This window comes from Natrix helvetica (assembly GCF_964273705.1).
Source record: "Natrix helvetica genome assembly, chromosome: 6".
NCBI lineage: Eukaryota > Metazoa > Chordata > Lepidosauria > Squamata > Natricidae > Natrix > Natrix helvetica.
Window position 1 is genome coordinate 31,049,062 of NC_138553.1, and position 17,537 is coordinate 31,066,598.

At 39.1% G+C, this 17,537-nt stretch overlaps 1 protein-coding gene across 1 annotated transcript in view; it reads left to right on the top strand.

The window, feature by feature from the left end:
- Positions 1 to 17,537, top strand: part of CACNA1I (calcium voltage-gated channel subunit alpha1 I) — a gene marked incomplete at its 5' end in the record, with an annotated part of 332,383 nt that overhangs the window by 295,226 nt on the left and 19,620 nt on the right. Inside the window, 5 exons of the mRNA XM_081958124.1 lie at positions 6,076 to 6,268; positions 7,863 to 8,014; positions 11,803 to 11,912; positions 13,257 to 13,390; positions 15,831 to 15,901. Coding sequence (XP_081814250.1) covers positions 6,076 to 6,268; positions 7,863 to 8,014; positions 11,803 to 11,912; positions 13,257 to 13,390; positions 15,831 to 15,901 — 660 coding nt within the window. The remainder of the gene's footprint in view (positions 1 to 6,075; positions 6,269 to 7,862; positions 8,015 to 11,802; positions 11,913 to 13,256; positions 13,391 to 15,830; positions 15,902 to 17,537) is intronic.

Genomic DNA, 17,537 nt, shown 5'->3' on the forward strand with positions numbered 1-17,537 from the left:
ACTTATGACTAGTCTTTCAATTTATGGTCATGACAGCATCACCACCACCATCATGTGAGCATGATGAAGACACTTAAAAGTTGGCCAAGATTTCTGACACAGCATCCCATGGTCACATAATTGAGTCTTTTCTCACCAGCTTCCCACAAACAAAGTCAATGGGGAAGTCAGGAAGGTCTGGAGGCCACAATCACATGAAGTCATTACATAATGATCTCCCAGTCATTAACTTAATGGTGATAACCAAGCCTTTCCTGAATCAATCTATCCATCCCATCAGGTCTGGCAGAAACAGCATCTAATGGGGCCTATCCACAAAGGAATGTCATCTTTCAGGACCCAGGAGATGGACTTTTTCTGCCACCTCCTGGGTCCTGTCAGATGCTGCCTGCCCTTTGGAACACACACATACATCACCACCACCACCCGAGATAAGATTGACCTTGACTTTGGCTTTCTAGAAGAGCCTGAAGACCTGGTCTGCTTTCTGGTCTGAGGATCTGGTGACATTGATGGAGAGACTGCTAAGTACCGTAGTTATATGGTTAGGAAAATAAATGGTGCTTTCCTGCAGATTTATTTTTTGGCAGTTATGGTTGGTTTTTTTTATTGTTTGTTGTGTTTTAATGGCTTTTGTGTTTATACCTTATGGCTCTTGTGCTTTTAAAAAATATTTTTAACATTGTAATTTTCCTGAAATAAGACATGAGATATAAAGCTGTGTAAATGTAACCAACAAATGAACAATAACTTTTTAGAGCTCCATCCAGCTTTGCTACACCAAGTCAACAATATAGAAATATACTCTTTTATATTGTAAGCAAACTCCTTGTAAAAGAGTTTAGGAATATTCTTCAAAAAGTTCATAGATTTGCAAAACCAATCTGATGATTTTAAAAATCTATTTAAAATCAGAGGGGTTATAGAATGAGAAAAGTAAATATAGTTACTTGTATTGCAATCAACTACTCATCTACTTAATCTTTTGTGTTTTCCTCCCACTTCCCCATTCTCCCATTTCCCCATTCTCCCCAACCATGATTATTTATTCCATTCCATTATCTGCTTGCATCACTTGGCCATGTATATCCTTTCTACTTGCTGACAATTGCATCAAGGGAACAATCAGTTTTTATTAGATCCAGGATTGATTGGTTCTTACTGTCATCTGTGGCGCTCTTAGTAACTGTCTCCAGATCCATTATCTGAAAGCATCTGTCTTTTTTTCCTCTTGCTTTTTCTCCATGTCCAGAAATATCCTTGAACTTGTAATAATTTGTCATTTCCTTCCTTCCTAGAGTGAAATCCTTTTTATTTCTCCAGCATCCTGTCTGGCATTATTGTTAATATTCCATATTCTCATTATCTACAAAATTAAAAGCCTTGCTAAGTTAATAAGACAAAGACAAAGCCTATATTCACTATTATCTATCTTAGGTTCTGTATTTAATCTTGTGTCCTTTTGCCTTTTCTGAAACGTATCTCTAGTTTGACATTTTTTTTGTCTATGGCTGAATTCTTCTACGTAAATTATTAAATATAAATAGGCTCCTCTGAGGGATTAGTTCCTTCAATAACCTGTTCAGTCTTTTACATTTCTCTTGCTTGGTATGTATTTTTCGATATGCAAACTCTGTAGCCTTTCTAGTCTATATAGGCCATGCAGCATGTCTTGCTGTAGAGTTGTGAACATTTTAATTAACTCTTCTTCAGAGAGGAGTATTCAGTGGATATTTTTTCTCTATCTGGAGTTCTCCTGATTGGGGTGGTTTTCTCACCTCATGTATCTTACTTTTTGGCATAGTTTATTTCTGAAATATTCTCCCTTTGTAGATGTTTGGCCTCCTAAACTATAATCTAATTGTAAAGAATTTCCGTATAGTCTGTTCATTTTTCTTTACTATCTCTCCAATGTTCTCTTCTGTGATTACCTTGACTATTCTTATTTTAGTACATTTTCCTCTGATTTTCTTAAAATAATCTTCCTCTTTTGATTGACTTAGTTCAGGGGTGTCCAAACTTGGGAACTTTAAGACTTGTGGACTTCAACTCCCAGAATTCCCCAGCCATGGAATTCTGGGAGTTGAAGTCCACAAGTCTTAAAGTTCCCAAGTTTGGACACCCCTGACTTAGTTTCTTTCTAGATACTGAAAATTATGTTCAGTTGTTTACAATATTTTTGTTGCTTCCATCTTTTATTACAGGTGACTGCTTGGCAAGTCCCTGCAGTTTTCTTGGCAAGATTTGAAAAGTAGTTTGCCATTGCCTACTTTCTAGGGCTGAGGGAATGTGACTGGCCCAAGGTTATCTGCCTGGCTTTGTGCCCAAGGCTAGTCTAAAACTGAGTCTTCTAATTCCTTCTTCAAAGAGCCTAGTGCTGCACTGAACTTGGTCTCCAGTAGACTGACTCAATATTCCAATAGCTTATTATTTTTCCCTTTGAAAAGTGGAAAAATTCGGGGATTATTTCCACTACAGTTTCCAAGATATTATCTCTTTGTAGAAAGATAACAGTTTGTTCTTAGATTTACTTTCAAATAATTTAGCATACCGAATCTGATCTTTATTGATTCTGTGTTCTGAATGTATGTCCTTCTGATCAATTTTTGCTAGCAGTCTATTCCCTTTCTAACTTCAATTTATATATTTTATACTGTAAATTCACAATCTGTGTCTGGAAAAGTCCTATTGATTGGATTGTGCTTCTCCATCTTACATTTTCTATTGATTTCAGTTGACTTGAACCTCCAGTATTGTCCATCTAGTAATGTCCATGCATAAAGTCTGTGTTTATGTCACTTGAAGCATTTGTTAGCAGTAAACAAAGAATAATCTTCACAAAATTCAATTTAGCTACCTGCTTAATATTTGATTTTCCAAGTCCAATTTTTTCTGAAATTCCAGATTATTTTTTGTTTCTCCAACTTTACATTCCAAGGAACTATTAATAATAGCCTAGTTTTCCTTGTGCTGCATTCTGCCACCCCCACTCTCCCTGTTCCCTACCCGCCCATCTTTTATTCTCATATCCCTGTATTCTCATTGTGTTTCTTTGTCATTGTTCATTCTATTGTTCCATTATTTTGCTACTGTTCTGTTTATACTTCTTTTCATTTTTCTGTTTTAATTGTTATATGCTGCTTAGAATAGCCCCACAGTGAGGTAGGCAGAAAATACATTTAATAAATAAATACATTTGGCACCTCTTGCAGTTTGCTATAGATTTCCTCAGTGTCATTTGGCTATAACAAAGCACATACCTACCGTGTTTCCCTGAAAATAAGACTGGGTCTTATATTAGTTTTTGCTCCAAAAGATGCATCAGGGCTTATTTTCTGGTTAGGTCTTATTTTGGGGGAAATATGGTACTAAATGCATCCATCTGGCTGACAATCTTACTGGGGCTTATTTTGGGGGTAGGGCTTATATTATGAGCATCCTGAAAAATCATGCTAGGACTTATTTTCCAGTTAGGTCTTATTTTCAGGAAAATACGGTACTAAATGCATCCATCTAGCTGACAATCTTAACTGGGGCTTATTTTGGAGTAGGGCTTATATTACGAACACCCTGAAAAATCATGCTAGGACTTATTTTCTGGTTAGGTCTTATTTTTGGAAAAACAGGGTAGGATGTCTTCCTTTCCCTTTCTCTGAATAATATATTCTGTGATCTATTCAGACTGCCTACATTCATTTATTCTTAAAATATCATGCTTGGTATACTATCCCTACTCCTACAATGTGATTTCACATTGTCCTTGATTTATGCATTCCACATTCCTTGTTCTAACTATGTACAGGCAGTACTCTCTTACCAGTAATAATTAATACAATACAATACAATAGTAGAGTTGAAGGGACCTTGGAGGTCTTTTAGTCCAACCCCCTGCCTAGGTAGGAAACCCTATACCGTTCCAGACAAATGGCTATCCAACATCTTCTTAAAGACTTCCAGTGTTGGGGCATTCACAACTTCTGGAGGCAAGCTGTTCCAGTGATTAATTGTTCTAACTGTCAGGAAATTTCTCCTCAGTTCTAAGTTGCTTCTCTCCTTGATTAGTTTCCACCCATTGCTTCTTGTTCTACCCTCAGGTGCCTTGGAGAATAGTTTGACTCCCTCTTCTTTGTGGCAACCCCTGAGATATTGGAACAATGCTATCATGTCTCCCCTAGTCCTTCTTTCTCTTAAGCTAAACATACCCAGTTCCTGCAACCGTTCTTCATATGTTTTAGTCTCCAGTCCCCTAATCATCTTTGTTGCTCTCCTCTGCACTTTTTCTAGAGTCTCCACATCTTTTTTACATCGTGGCGACCAGAACTGAATGCAGTATTCCAAGTGTGGCCTTACCAAGGCATTATAAAGTGGTATTAACACTTCACGTGATCTTGATTCTATCCCTCTGTTGATGCAGCCTAGAACTGTGTTGGCTTTTTTGGCAGCTGCTACAGACTGCTGGCTCATATTTAAATGGTTGTCCACTAGGGCTCCAAGATCCCTTTCACAGTTACTACTACTGACCAAGGTACCACCTATACTGTACCTGTGCATTCCATTTTTGTTGCCTAAAAGTAGAACCTTACTCTTTTCACCATTGAATTTCATTTTGTTAGATAGTGCCCAATGTTCAAGTTTGTCAAGATCCTTCTGTATCTTAAGCCTATCTTCTGGAGTGTTGGCTATTCCTGCCAGCTTGGTGTCATCTGCAAATTTGATGAGTTCCCCATTTATTCCCTCATCCAAATCATTGATGAAGATGTTGAAGAGTACTGGGCCTAAAACAGAGCCTTGGGGTACTCCACTGCATACTTCCCTCCATGTAGATGCAGTTCCATTGAGAACTACACGTTGAGTGCGGTTGGTCAGCCAGTTACGAATCCATCTGGTGGTGAGGCTGTCTAACCCACATTCTTCTACTTTATCTAGTAGAAGGTTATGGTCTACCTTATCAAAAGCCTTACTGAAGTCCAAGTAAACTATATCGACGGCATTCCTCTGGTCCACTAATTTTGTCACATTATCAAAGAATGCAATAAGATTAGTCTGGCATGATCTGTTTTTGACAAATCCATGTTGGCTTTTGGCTATTACTTTGTTTGCTTCTAGGTGTTCGCAAATCCATTGTTTGATTATTTTTTCCAGAATCTTTCCTGGTATTGAGGTCAGGCTGATAGGTCTGTAGTTGGAATTGGGGACTCTGTTGCTAAATGACACAGTCATAAGGTGCAACATCATGTGATTTATGATGGTAATTCTAGCAGTTTCAGTTGCCATCATTAGGTAAATCTTGAGTAGTTGCAGAATCTCACAGTGTCTTTTGCAACCTCCTGTCAGCTGCTGATTGTCTTTACTTGTCAGAAGCCAGCAGTGACGGCTGAAAAGGGAGATCATGTGTCTGTGGGACACTGCAACATTATAAATGACAGCCAGTCTCCAATCACCAAGTTGTGATGACATGACCACAGGGACACTGCAATGGCCACAGGTATAAGGAACCATCATAAGCAGAGCCTCATTCAGTGCTGTCAAAATAGTCACTGAACAAGTGGATGTTAAATGAGGACTACCTTCATAAAATGGCAAACTACTTTTTCGGGACTGGCATCATCAATGGCCAGACATGCTTGCAGTTTTCATTTGGTCGCATAATCATCTCCATATCACACACATGAAAGTTTAACTTCTCTCCATCATACTTAGAGAGTATTTTAATGTAAAGGTATCATCATCTGGCACTCAAATGTATATAAATATTTCAGCTATATCTAAATAGTTTTTAGCAACAATTGCAGAAATGGCTTGCCTTTCTCCTGGTTAGATTTCATTCTCAACCACTATGACCAGCAATACCATCCAACTTATGCAGAATACCACATTGATGGAGGCTTACATAAAATATATCTCGTGGTTAACTGCAATTCTACAGAGATTTTAAAGAATTCCATAGACACGTAACTTTTTATTTTGCAGAATACTTGCTGGCAAACAACAATGCCACCACCTTGTTATAATGGTTTTTTTAATGCCGACCTTATTAAACTCAGCTGCTTGTTTTACTTTTTATTTACATTCCAGCCAGTGACCAACAACAACCCTTGGATGCTACTTTACTTCATTTCTTTCTTACTCATCGTCAGCTTCTTCGTGCTCAACATGTTTGTAGGGGTGGTGGTGGAGAATTTCCACAAATGTCGGCAACACCAAGAAGCCGAAGAGGCACGGAGGCGGGAAGAAAAGCGTTTGAGGCGCCTGGAGAAGAAGCGTAGGAGTAAGGAATTACCTAAGTGTTTTTGTTTGTTTCTTTGTTTGTTTGTAGGCCAAGGTTTTTTGAGACAAATTTTATTTCATTATAAACCTGATGTACATGTGCATATGTTAGAACCATGTGATGGGAATTTGCTGAGATGCAGCCAAACAGATGTTATTGAGCTTTTCCTTTCTTCATCTCAAGGAAGGATTTGTTTTCTGTTGGGCTCCAAAAGCTGCAGACCTTTTTACAACTTCAACAGACTTTGTCTTAGTGCATTTCCACATTAGGAACTTACTGCATAACTTAGTTCATCCAATTTTTGTTGTGTCAAGATAAGAGCAACGAGGACAGATTCTGTTCAACAATTGCTGGGTGATACTACACTGTGCTATGCTGTGAAGACATTCTAAAGCATGGGCATCAAACCCGATTGCATCACATCATGTATTGTGACATATTGCAATGTTTTTTGCCTTTGTGAGCCAGGGTGGGCATAGAACTGCGTGTAACACATCTGGCCTGTCGCCCACCAGTTTAACAGGCCTGTAAAAGCACTAGTAGGGAAATGGCCTAACTCAGCAATTCTTAAGTAAATGAAGCTCCTTGCTTTAAAAGGGAAGTGTGGCCTTAATCATCCTTACCTCACTAATTCTTCCCGGCCTGTTCATCTTAAAGATTTGTTTGAATGCACCTCATTCCTGTAACAATGTGGCTCCTTTATCTCCCCCTTCCCTTAGATTTACGCTCAGGACTAAAAGTTTCAAAGCTCTCCTCTTTTTTCCCTTTGCTGCTATTTACCTTCCTTTTTGTTTTCTTCCCTTCCTTTTATTATATTTCTGTAATATTGCTTCCTGTTTTCCATTCCTTAATGATTGTTCCTTTTTTCTTTCCATTCTTTCCCTTTCTTCTACACCTTTTCTCTCAATTCTCCCTCTGCAAGTGCCACTCTCTCTCTCACACACACACACATTCTGTGTGTGTGTGTGTGTGTGTGTGTGTGTGTGTGTGAGTGGTGGGTTTCAACATTTTTAGAACCTCTTCTGTAGGTGTGGCCTGCTTTGTGGGAGTGGCTTGCCGGCCATGTGACTGGGTGGGAGTGACTTGCCAGCCATGTGACTGGGTGGGAGTGGCTGCCAGCCATGTGAATGGGTGGGAGTGGCCAACTTGTAAAATGTGGTGAAACTCACTTAACAACGCTCTTGCTTAGCAACCAAAATGTTGGCTCAGAAACTCTGGCATTTGAAGCACGCAAGTCTTAAAGCTGTCAAGTTACAAGACTCTTGCACCCCTAACCCTTTAGAAAAAAACCCAAGGGGTGTTCAAACTTGACAGCTTTAAGACTTGTGGACTTCAACTCCCAGAATTCCTCCTCTCGCTCTTCATCTTGATGATGTGCGGATGGGCGGGGGGAGGGAGCTGGAACCGGTTCTAAACGGCACTGTAGATTTGTGGAACCTCTTCTATAGAAGAGGTTAGAACTGGCAGGAACCCATCCCTGGTGTGTGTGTGTGTGTGTGTGTGTGTGTGTGTGTGTGTGTCACACACACTCCTCCTAATCTGAACCCCCTCTTTTCTACCCTTTTTCTGATTTGCTCCCTTACCTCCACTGAAGAAGCACAGCGCTTGCCATACTATGCCACCTACTGCCCTGTCCGACTCCTCATCCATTCAGTCTGCACCAGCCACTACTTGGACATCTTTATCACCTTTATCATTTGCCTTAACGTCGTCACCATGTCTTTGGAGCACTACAACCAACCGGTGGTGAGTTCAAGAAACCAATTTATTTATTTATTTTGCCTCTATGCCCTCTTTTCTTTTTCTTTCTTCTACATTAAAAGAGTTCCTGCTTGTAAAACAAAAAATCGGAGATCTCAACAGGTAGTAGGGAAATTTGGTGGTGCTTCGGAAAAGATTTCCTGTCTTAGATGTGTTGCAGAGAAGTACTATCTAGAAAGCAAGTAAGTTTCTTCAAACCTGCCACATATTTATATGTGTGTGTGTGTTAATGCAGGCGGCGGCAGTTGTGGGTGGATATATTTTCTTTATCCAATTCAGTAAATTATGAGATTTACACACACACACACACACACACACACACCTGCTGCTGCCTGCATTAACAACTGCTAATCCCCCATCTTGGAATTCTTCACCGTCTGAATTTTTTATAATGTTCTTTTTATTATTTGAAACTTCTTAATCTTAAATTATTCTGATTTTAATGTTTAATTTTATTGATATTGTACACTGCCCAGAGCTCCTCTCTGTGGGAGATGAATGGTTAAGAAATATAAAATATAAATAAATACATTTATTGAAATCACATCCTTCTTCCCATGAATGAAAAAGATTATACTTGAATAATTGCATTTATTTAATGTTTTGGATGCAATTTCTTTATTAATAACTCCCCTTCAAAACCACCAAATGTCTGCATTAGGGGGAAGTAAACAAAGTGTGTGTGTACCTTTATTTAATGCTTATATGAATAAGTTTAAAACAGCCTAAATAAATATATGAATACTTAGACAAATATTGCAAGATTTATACCATTATAAAAATAAGATACAGTTTAATATCAAATATCTTTATCTGTTAGCATTAAATGGTTTGCATTGCAGCACATTGGTTAAGATGTATTTCTTAATTGCTACCTTTTTGTCCCACCCATCTACAAATTCAAGAAAGTTCATCATCTAGTGGGGAATTATCTGAGATACCTTTTATCTAGCATCTTTTTAAATATTCTGTTGACCTTGTATGAAATCACAAGAGCAAATGTATATTCCTGGGCCTAGCATTCTTTAGTTTATGCTGCATAGTTTATTATCTCCTTCCTTATTAAATCCATCAAATTGTTAACTATGGAAGACAAATGTTTTTACCTTCCTGTCAGCATTTCTTCAGTGGGATGTTTATAAAAAGCTTTAATTATCCAATCCTTTGGGGTGAGCTTCAATAGCTTCATACAAGTTGACTAACTTTGAAAAAAATCCTCTAAATGCTATAGAGAATGAAGTTCTCGGCTTTTTCAAACACATTTTCCCTTTGGGAATGCAATATGACTCATTTCCAGATGAATGTGATGAATTCTCATTCATCAATTTTGGTGTAATTTGCATAATAAGAGATGCAATTTGTACAGAACTATATCTAATGCGCTAACCATAAGCCTTCCAGATGTGTTGTCACTGAAACATTAGAATTCCTAGCCTTCTTTACTTTTAGAACACATAATGATCTGGAAAATGATATTACTAGGTCAAATCTGGCATCTATTCTATTTTACGTTTTTCCTTCCAGTTCTTTCCTATTAATCAAAAGATAAAAAATGAAATTGAGAAATCCCTGAGGATTAATAGATACCATTTTGAAAAATATGTTGTACCTTCCTCTTTAATCTCCATCATCCCCTCTTCTATTATACCTAGATATTATTTAATATTACAGTCCTATGACCGAATCGCTGGGAGTGAGCTCTGCTGAATTTAATGGAATAACATTGGGTGAATGGTCACCAAATTGTTTATAAATCATTAAAATGCCAGCATAGAAAAGGGTATCTGCTCCATTAGCTGTGATAAATTGAGACTACTGCTTAATACTTTGGAATCCTTGAATCCTCTTCAAAGTTTATTCTTTCACTTAAAGCAGGGGTGTCCAAACTTGGCAACTTTAAGACTTGTGGACTTCAACTCCCAGAATTCCCCAGCTGGCTGGGGAATTCTGGGACTTAAAGTCCACAAGTCTTAAAGTTGCCAAGTTTGGACACCCCTGACTTAAAGAGATTTAAAAAAATACGGCAAACTTAAAAGCCATGTACAGCACACAGTAATTTTAACTCCAACTCTGTCCAAATATGGTATGGGGGACACACTTCTGTTTTTTTGTAAAAAGAATAAAGACCAGCGATCTTTCGTGGAAATTTGCCAAAAAGGAACAATGAAGGAAGTATTGAAACAATAAAGATAATCCATGTAAGACAATCCTTGCTATGAATAGCACAGTGTTCAAAGATTTTGGCAGCCTTGGGAGACTGCCAGGCTGCTACTGTACCTGTTGCTGATTATTCTCCATCCGTGCTGGGGAAGATGAAAAGTGGAATTCCAAACCGTCTTTCCCAACTCACCACCATTTAATTATGTACATGTAAAGATTAGCATTAACATGATTCCATGGCAGCAGTCTTCCCCTCCTGCAGTAACAACTGGAGGAACAGTGGTGAGCCCAAACTCTTTTCATGCTGTCATCTTAATTATGCTATTTCCAACAGCAGTGTATGCACGTTAGGAATGGCATAATTAGGATGACAGCACTGATGAGTTCAGGTGCGTTGCTCACAGCTGTGTGCAGTATTATTGCTGTCATTGTCGTGGCATCTTTATATCTAGGCAGCTCAACCACCTGAAAATAAATCAGTGGCCCCTCAAGGGCAAGCAATCTGACTAGGACCTCCCAAGATCTGAAGGCAGCTCTGGTTACTCTTCATGCATCAGACCTAATGTTGATTGTCTTTTCTTTGTCCTCCTTTCAAGTATAAGGTGAGACACTGTACAGGTAATTCTCAACTTAAACCACAATTGAACCCAACATTTGTTAAATGAGTTTTGTCCCATTTTACAACCTTGCTTGCCACAACTGTTAAGTGAGTCGTTGTTGTTAAGAGCCGAGGTGGCGCAATGGTTAGAGTGCAGTACTGCAGGCTACTTCAGCTGACTGCTAGCTGCAGTTCGGCAGTTCAAATCTCACTGGCTCAAGGTTGACTCAGCCTTCCATCCTTCTGAGGTGGGTAAAATGAGGATCCAGATTGTTGGGGGGCAATAGGCTGACTCTGTAAACTGCTTAGAGAAGGCTATAAAAGCACTATAAAGAAGTATATAACTCTAAGCGCTAGTGCTAGAATCACTGCACTTGCTAAGTTAGTAACCCGGTTATTAAGTGAATCTGGCTTCCCCATTGACATTGCTTGTCAGGCGGTTAAAAAAGGTGATCGTATGACCTTGGATCACAGCAACAGTCATGAGTATGAATCAGTTGCCAAGCATCCGAATTTTGATCACATGATTATGGGAATACTTCAAAGGTTGTAACTGTGAAAAATGGTCACGTCACTTTTTTTCAGTGCCCTTGGAACTTTGGTCACTAAATGAACTGTTGCAAGTTGTAGGACTACCTGTACTGTTATTCTCATGCAACTTGCACATTACTTTCATCCAACCTTTTCAGTACTTTGAGGTTGTTAAAAACAGGATAAGTTGTTTTCCTGCTCTGAGTTGGGAGAAAGGTGTCATTTGCATGAAGACCAACCGGCAATGCTGCACCCAACTCGGTTCCATTGGAGCAAAGAGAAACCATTGGTATTTGCCCTAGAAACTACCAAAGAGAATTATGAATGTGTGGGATCGGCTGCAAACTGAGAATTTAATTGGAATGTAACAAGATTTTTTTTTTGAAAAAAAGGAAATGCACTTCCATATTTTCTTTGCCAGCTACAGACCATAGCAGTCCCAGAGCTTTATGTTAGTAATATTTTCTTTTCCTCTTATTCATAGTCCCTGGAGACTGCTCTTAAGTATTGCAACTACATGTTTACTACAGTCTTTGTTTTGGAAGCAGTTTTGAAGCTTGTGGCCTTTGGACTGAGACGCTTTTTTAAAGACAGGTGAGCTGGAATGAAGATGATACTTATTCTGGGGGAATCAGATGATCAGAAATGATGCATATTGTACTTTGATTATTGCGACTATATATTATTACACTTAAAACTAAGGGACACATTCCCAATGTCTTCTTGTAGAGAGTAATGGTGTACCAGGATTTGAAAGTCCCACTAACACTGCTAAGTAGAAATCAGCAGACGTGGTTCAGTATTTCGTGGAGATGAGATAACTGAAGAGATTACCATAAACAATTCCTTTTCTTTTTTCATATTCGGGATTCTGTAATCAAAATCAGTATTACATCTTATTAAATAAGTGGTAGAAGAAAAATCAGTGTAACATTAAGAGGAAAGGGAAACATTGTAATCTATGTGATCACCAGGAAAAAAAATTCTTCAAACCTGTAACTAAAATGTTTTTACAAAGCAATACTTTAAAATTAAAGGAAGTATAAACAAGGATAAATACTACTTCATTCATTAGAAATCCCTATTGTTTCACTTTATTTGGTCAGTCTTTTTGTCTTATTAAATATTTACAGTACAATACAATAGCAGAGTTGGAAGGGACCTTGGAGGTCTTCCAGTCCAACCCCCTGCCTAGGCAGGAAACCGTAATTTAATGTTCACAAAGTTTCTATCCAATCAATCTATTCAGTTTTACAGTAGACTAATCATATCTAGGGGATGCGATGGCTCAGTGGCTAAGACGTGAGCTTATCAGTCAGAAAGGTCAGCAGTTTGGTGGTTTGAATCCCTAGTGCTGTGTAATGGAATGAGCTCCCATTACTAGTCCCAGCTTCTGCCAACCTAGCAGTTCAAAAGCATATAAAAATGCAAGTAGAAAAATAGGGGCCACCTTTGGTGGGAAGATAACAGCATTCCGTGCACCTTCGGTGTTTAGCCATGCTGGCCATATGACCACGGAGACATCTTCGGAAAGCGCTGGCTCTTTGACTTTGAATCGGAGATGAGCACCACCCCCTAGAGTCAGGAACGACTAGCACATATGTGTGAGGGGAACCTTTACCTTTACTTAATCAGATCTAGGTCAGTATAAAGTATCACCATATATCAATAAAAAACACACCCATAAAGATTAACTTCCTCAAAATATATTGAGCACCAAAATAAAGGATATCAATTAAACTATTTAAGGATATTAAATTAAAGTAATAAAGAAATATATGTATATTTATTTCAATTTTGAAAATTGGCTTACTTGATTAATGCAATATTCTAAATAACCTAGTTTAGGGTTTTTTTTGAGGAAAAAATAAAGAAATAGCTGGATTCCGTCTTTCATTGAGGCAGTAAAGGTGTCTTATTTTCTTCAATTTCTTAAAGGTGGAACCAGCTGGATCTAGCTATTGTTCTGCTGTCAGTCATGGGGATTACTCTGGAGGAGATTGAAATCAATGCTGCCCTTCCAATCAATCCCACCATCATCCGCATCATGAGAGTACTTCGTATTGCCCGAGGTAAGAGGAGGAGCTGGAAAGAATAACCTGACTTATAGCTATCTTTTGGGGAACAATCCATCAGTACAAAGATAGCAATGGGACCCTGGTGTTTATGTCATTAGTTAGTATCTCCCTGGCTGGTTTGATCTGGCAGGGTTAGTGTATATGAGGTCCATCAATTAAACAATACCATCTTTCGGGACCCCGGAAGTTTGCCTTTTCTGTAACAATGCCTACCCTCTGAAATGAAGTTTCGCTGAACTCCAAAAGGCCTCCACCCCATTGGTATTTCACAGGGCGCTGAAGACATGGTTCTTTACCCAGGCCTTTGATAAGGATGACTGACACCCACTTTCTTTCTTTTCCTGTTCCTTATCTGAGTATGGGTTTTGTTTTGGTTTTGTCTGAAATCTTTCTTTTGTTTTGTTTTGTTTCTTGCTTTTAAATGTTTTTAACAATTTCTAAACCAACCAGAGTCGTTGGCTGTTATTTCCTGTATAGAAAGAAAAATTGTGCAGTCAGTCATCCAGCTTGTTTATATAATGTGGCTAGGTTCATACTTCTTAACCTGATAAATTGAGTTGAACTGCTGAATAAATAATTCACGTTAGGCCTTCACACAGTGGCACCATTCAACAATGTAATGAGAAAATAACTAGGTTACCATAACCAAATCAGGAGGCCCTTCGGTCACTCATGTCTTAGTCACCCCGCTTGCAATGCTTTGCCCTGGGGTTGAAGACCACTTAGAAGTTTCTACTCATCCAGAAGTATGCAAGCAGTGATGGATATACCTTGATATGCTTGTGTGACAATTCTGCTCTGACAGCTGTACTGGCTACTTCAATTTATGTTGCTGGTTATGATCTATAAAGCTTTACATTGCCTAGGACTAGCTGTTTGAGGAAGTGTCCATCTCCCATGGTATCTGCCTAGGCCAGGGGTGTCCAAACTTGGGAACTTTAAGACTTGTGGGCTTCAACTCCCAGAATTCCACAAGTCTTAAAGTTCCCAAGTTTGGACACCCCTGGCCTAGCCAATATGAACTGATAGAGTTTGTGTTTCAGTCAAATGTGCTTCAGGTCACTTCAATAGCATTATCTTTTGGGACCCAGGAGGATGCCTTCTCTGTCATGGCTTCTGCCCTCTGAATTGAAATCCTCCTGCAGTTTGGCTGCCTCCCACCCTTATAGCATTGCCTAGAATCTTGGAGGCCTGTCTCTTTTCCCAAGCCTTGGACTAAGATGGCTGGATTCCTTTGTGAGTCCTATTGTTGACTGGATTTGCCATTGTGTGTTTTATCTGGTTTTACTTTGTTACATTGTGAGCCAACCAGAGTTATTTGGAGTTGGGGGACATTTAAGTTGAATAAATTCAGTTCTATTCAACCTCATTTTTATATTATTTATGTATATCTATTGAGCAATAGTTTACATGCAGAGAAAAGGAGCTAAACAATGTATTGTTTGTTTGTTTATTCAGCCAGTCAGTTTCTATAGCTGCCCATCTTAGTCAATGATCCTAGGTGACATAATTCAAAAAAATATATTACAATAAAGACACTACAAAATTGTAAAACAATAAAATAATAATAAGTATATATAGCAGATGTGATACTTAACCAGTTATCAGTACAGCAAATGGGACCCTTGACACACCCTGCACCCATTTAGTTCTTAATCCATGACTCCCTATACAGAATGAGAACAATTTCTAATTACCAGCTAGCTACAATCTGAAACAAAAAGGTAATTTTAGATTCAAATTCTAATTAGCTCTAACATAATGTTGTACATTTCACATTGACCATAGATATTTATACATGTTCATGTCTACATTCAGTAAAAGACAGTGGTGGGTTTCAAATTTTTTTAGAACCTCTTCTGTAGGTGTGGCCTGCTTTGTGGGAGTGGCTTGCCAGCCATGTGATTGGGTGGGAGTGGCTTGCCAGCCATGTGACCGAGTGGGAGTGGATTGGCAGCCATGTGACTGGGTCGGTGTGGCCAACTTGTAAAATGTGGTGAAAATCACTTAACAACGCTCTTCCTTAGCAACCAAAATGTTGGCTCAAAAACTCTGGCATTTGAAGCACACAAGTCTTAAAGCTGTCAAGTTACAAGAGCCTTGCACCCCTAACCCTTTAGGAAAAAAACCCAGGGGTGTTCAATCTTGACAGCTTTAAGACTTGTGGACTTCAACTCCCAGAATTCCTCCTGTTGCTCTTCATCTTGATGATGTGCAGACGGGCAGGGGGAGGGAGCTGGAACCGGTTCTAAACAGCACTGTAGATTTGTGGAACCTCTTCTATGGAAGAGGTTAGAACTGGCAGGAACCCACCCCTGGTAGAAGATATCCCAACTACAAAATTAATCTATGATCTGCTGCTCCAGAGAGAAAAACAAAGCAGCATTTGTTTCCCCAGCAATAAGTTACCACTTGCCTTGCTTTCTCGTGATAGTTTTGAAGCTTTTGAAGATGGCAACTGGGATGAGAGCTTTATTGGACACAGTAGTGCAAGCACTGCCGCAGGTAAGAAAAGCTGTTTTTAAGTATAAGGGTGATTAAATTGTAAAGTTGAAGAATATAAAATGCTTAGATCAGCAATTTCTAAGGCTACCCAACTCTGTTATCCTGTTATTCCTATCTGAGGGCAGAAGTGGGGAAAAATGTGTACCACATATTACTAAATGAACTGAGTTAATTTGCAGCTATTGGACTAATAAATGGATTAAAATAGCCTGTGCTGCACCTCTTATGCAATCCCTCACACCCTCCCCACTTATACCACATCTGTCGCACATCCAACCTGTGCTGCATCTGTTTCACATGCCCATGCACCTCTACAACTGGCACCACACCTCTCAGACATCCCCTCTCTCCCTCACACACCCTCCCTGATCTCCACCTCACCTGTCACGTACCACTGGCACCCTCTTCAGCTTCCGTTGTGTCTGTTGTGCACCATCTCGTTCCTTCCCCCACCCAGCAGCCGCCACTTATCTGCCTGCCAGTGGGACATGCAACTTCTTTCCAGCTTCCCACTGACTTTGGTTAAGCAATCCGATCACACTTTATGATCTCATCACTTAGTGACAAAAATCCCAAACCCGGTTGCTGTCATAGGTCAAGGACTACCTTTCATAGCTTACAAAGCCCTGCCTTATTCTAGTACCACACCCCTTGAAGCAGAGGCCTTTGAACTAGAAACAGATACTTTAAAATTTTATGTAAGCAGAAATGCAGCTGATCTGGCATGCCCACCACTTACAAAATCAGTACAGGAAGTCCTTGCTTAGACACCGCTTCATTTAATAATGGCTCAGTTATCATGGTAATAAAAAGTAACTTTACGATCTATCCTCACATTTTCTACCTCCACAGGTTTGGAAAGCAAAAGGAAATTTGAAATAGGACCTTAAGGGTTGTTGCAGGTTCACTTAGCAACCACTTAATCGAATGATCAAATTGCCAGTCCCAGTTGTCGCTAAACAAGAACCTGCATGGTGATTCAACTAAGCAAATATGCATTAGTTTCAGTCTCTTTCATTCTACAATTCAGGATAAGAAACTCTATTTAATTTGTTCCCTAGATTCTTTGATCCATTTAGGCCCCATTGAACAGTGTTTTTACAGCAGTTAAGTAACTCTGCTGCTATTTTCCTTATTCTGATTCTCTTTTTCTCTCTTGGATTGGGTGTTCTTTTCACCAAGAGTCCATGGATTTTGTTCTCAAAGTAAATCCTAACAAAAAATAATAATAGCCTTTAGTTTTGTGTCATATATTTAAAATTCTCAGAATTTGATTTGTTTTGATGAGCACATGCCAGGGAATAGGGGAAAGTTGCTGAGGACATCGTTTTCTCCCCAGAAGCTTTGCCAATGCTTGCATCCACTATATGAATTTCAATCTTACTTAGATAATGAAGTTATTTTAATTCCTCTACCAGATGAGGCAAACTACTAATATTAACTAATGTTGTATTTAAGAAAAGCAGTTTGGTATAGTGGGGGTAGCACCAAGCTAGAAACTGGGAGGCCATGGGTTCTAGTTCTGCCTTAGGTATAAATCCAGCTAGATGAAGTTTGGCCATCACTTTCTTTAGCCCTAAGAAAGAGACAATGGCAAACCATTGCCAAAATCTCTCCAAGAAAATTGCAGGAACTT